General features: G+C 43.1%; 1 protein-coding gene across 1 annotated transcript; it reads left to right on the top strand.

Moving 5' to 3' along the window:
• Window positions 1–424: 424 nt before the first annotated feature.
• LOC149167579 (uncharacterized) lies at window positions 425–958 on the top strand. The gene has a single exon (XM_089430526.1). It carries the CDS (start codon window positions 425–427, stop codon window positions 956–958), a length of 534 nt encoding a protein of 177 aa, XP_089286652.1.
• Window positions 959–1,400: the final 442 nt, after the last annotated feature.

The following is a 1,400-nucleotide window of genomic DNA, read 5'->3' as shown; positions in this document are numbered from 1 at the left end:
AGGTGTTATTGTCAAAATAGACTTATCTAAAGCATATGACTGAATCAGCTAGTTGTACATTCGAATGTTATTGACTCACTTGGGGTTCAACATTGGGTTCATAAACTGGGTTATGGGATGTATGAAAAATATTAGCTTTGTCGTCTTGATCAATGGGGCAGCCACATCTTTCTTTCAGAGCCAGAGGGGACTTCGGCAAGGATGCCCTCTCTCTCCACTACTCTTTCTCCTAGCAGCAGAGGGACTCAGTCAAATGATCCTTGAAGCAAGGAGAAGAGGAGATATAAAGGGCATTGAAGTGGCTGTCAACCTTCATATATCCCATTTATTGTTTGTGGACGACATTCTTCTCTTTAGTAATGGTAGCAGGAGTGAAACTAGGCATATAAAATCTATCCTAGAGTTGTTTCTTAAAGCTACGGGAATGTGTATCAACAAAGAAAAATCCTCCCTGATACTGGAAGGTTTCACAAGGGCGGAGACTAGAAGGATAGCAGAGGATCTTCCTTTTGAGGAAAAGAAGATGTCAGATAGTTTCAAATACCTGGGGTTCCATTTAAAGCCTGACTCATATAGGAATCAAGACTGGTTCTGGTTGGTGGACAAAATTGAGAACAGGATTAAACACTGGAGTTATAAATGGTTATCGAGAGCAGGATGGCTAGTTCTGATTAAGTCTGTCGTCATGGCAATCCCTATCTTCTGGTTGGCATTAACATGGGTGCCCAAAGGAATTCTTGCAAGAGTAAGGAAAGCATGTAGTAGATTTTTGTGGGGTGGTTCAAAAGAGGATTTTTTCCTCCCTTGGGTGGCATGGGAGAAAGTGGTAAGACCGAAGGAACGGGAAGGGTGGGCTATAAAATACCTCACAGCTTTTGGCCCATCTCTAGCAGAAAAATTGGATGTTGTTAACAATGGAAAATCTATGGATGTTGGTGGTAAAAAGAAAATATATTGATCCAATGCCAATGGATGAGTGGATTAGGAAGCTGGACAAGAAAAATTCACAAGCATCCATGGTGTGGAAGGCAACTCTGGACTCAATCAAGATAATTGAACAAGGGCTCTCCTGGTAAGTGGGTAACGGAGAGCAAGTAAGGGTGGGGTAAGACCCGTGGGTGGGTTGTAACGAAGGTTTTTCCCTCTCTCCGGGAATCATTGACCACTTGAAAGAAAGAGGGGTATTTAATTTGAGTCAGATAGAGAAGCTTGGACACTCAACAATCTAGCACCAAGCCTGGTTATCCGGAGGGTATTTAAACCTTGAACCCCAATGGGAGGAGGAATGGCAGCATTTTACCATGGAACTTTAGAGGTCGAATGTACGCCTCAGAAGTAGACCAGACACCCTGCGATGGGTTCATGCTCCCACTGGTAGTTACTCCCCAAAGTATGGTTAT

This window comes from Pinus tabuliformis, chromosome 5_1, assembly GCF_031772625.1.
Source record: "Pinus tabuliformis cultivar Carrire ecotype Pingquan chromosome 5_1, CPIR1, whole genome shotgun sequence".
NCBI lineage: Eukaryota > Viridiplantae > Streptophyta > Pinopsida > Pinales > Pinaceae > Pinus > Pinus tabuliformis.
The sequence above is the reverse complement of the archived record's forward strand: the minus strand, read 5'-3'. Positions and strand labels throughout refer to the sequence as shown.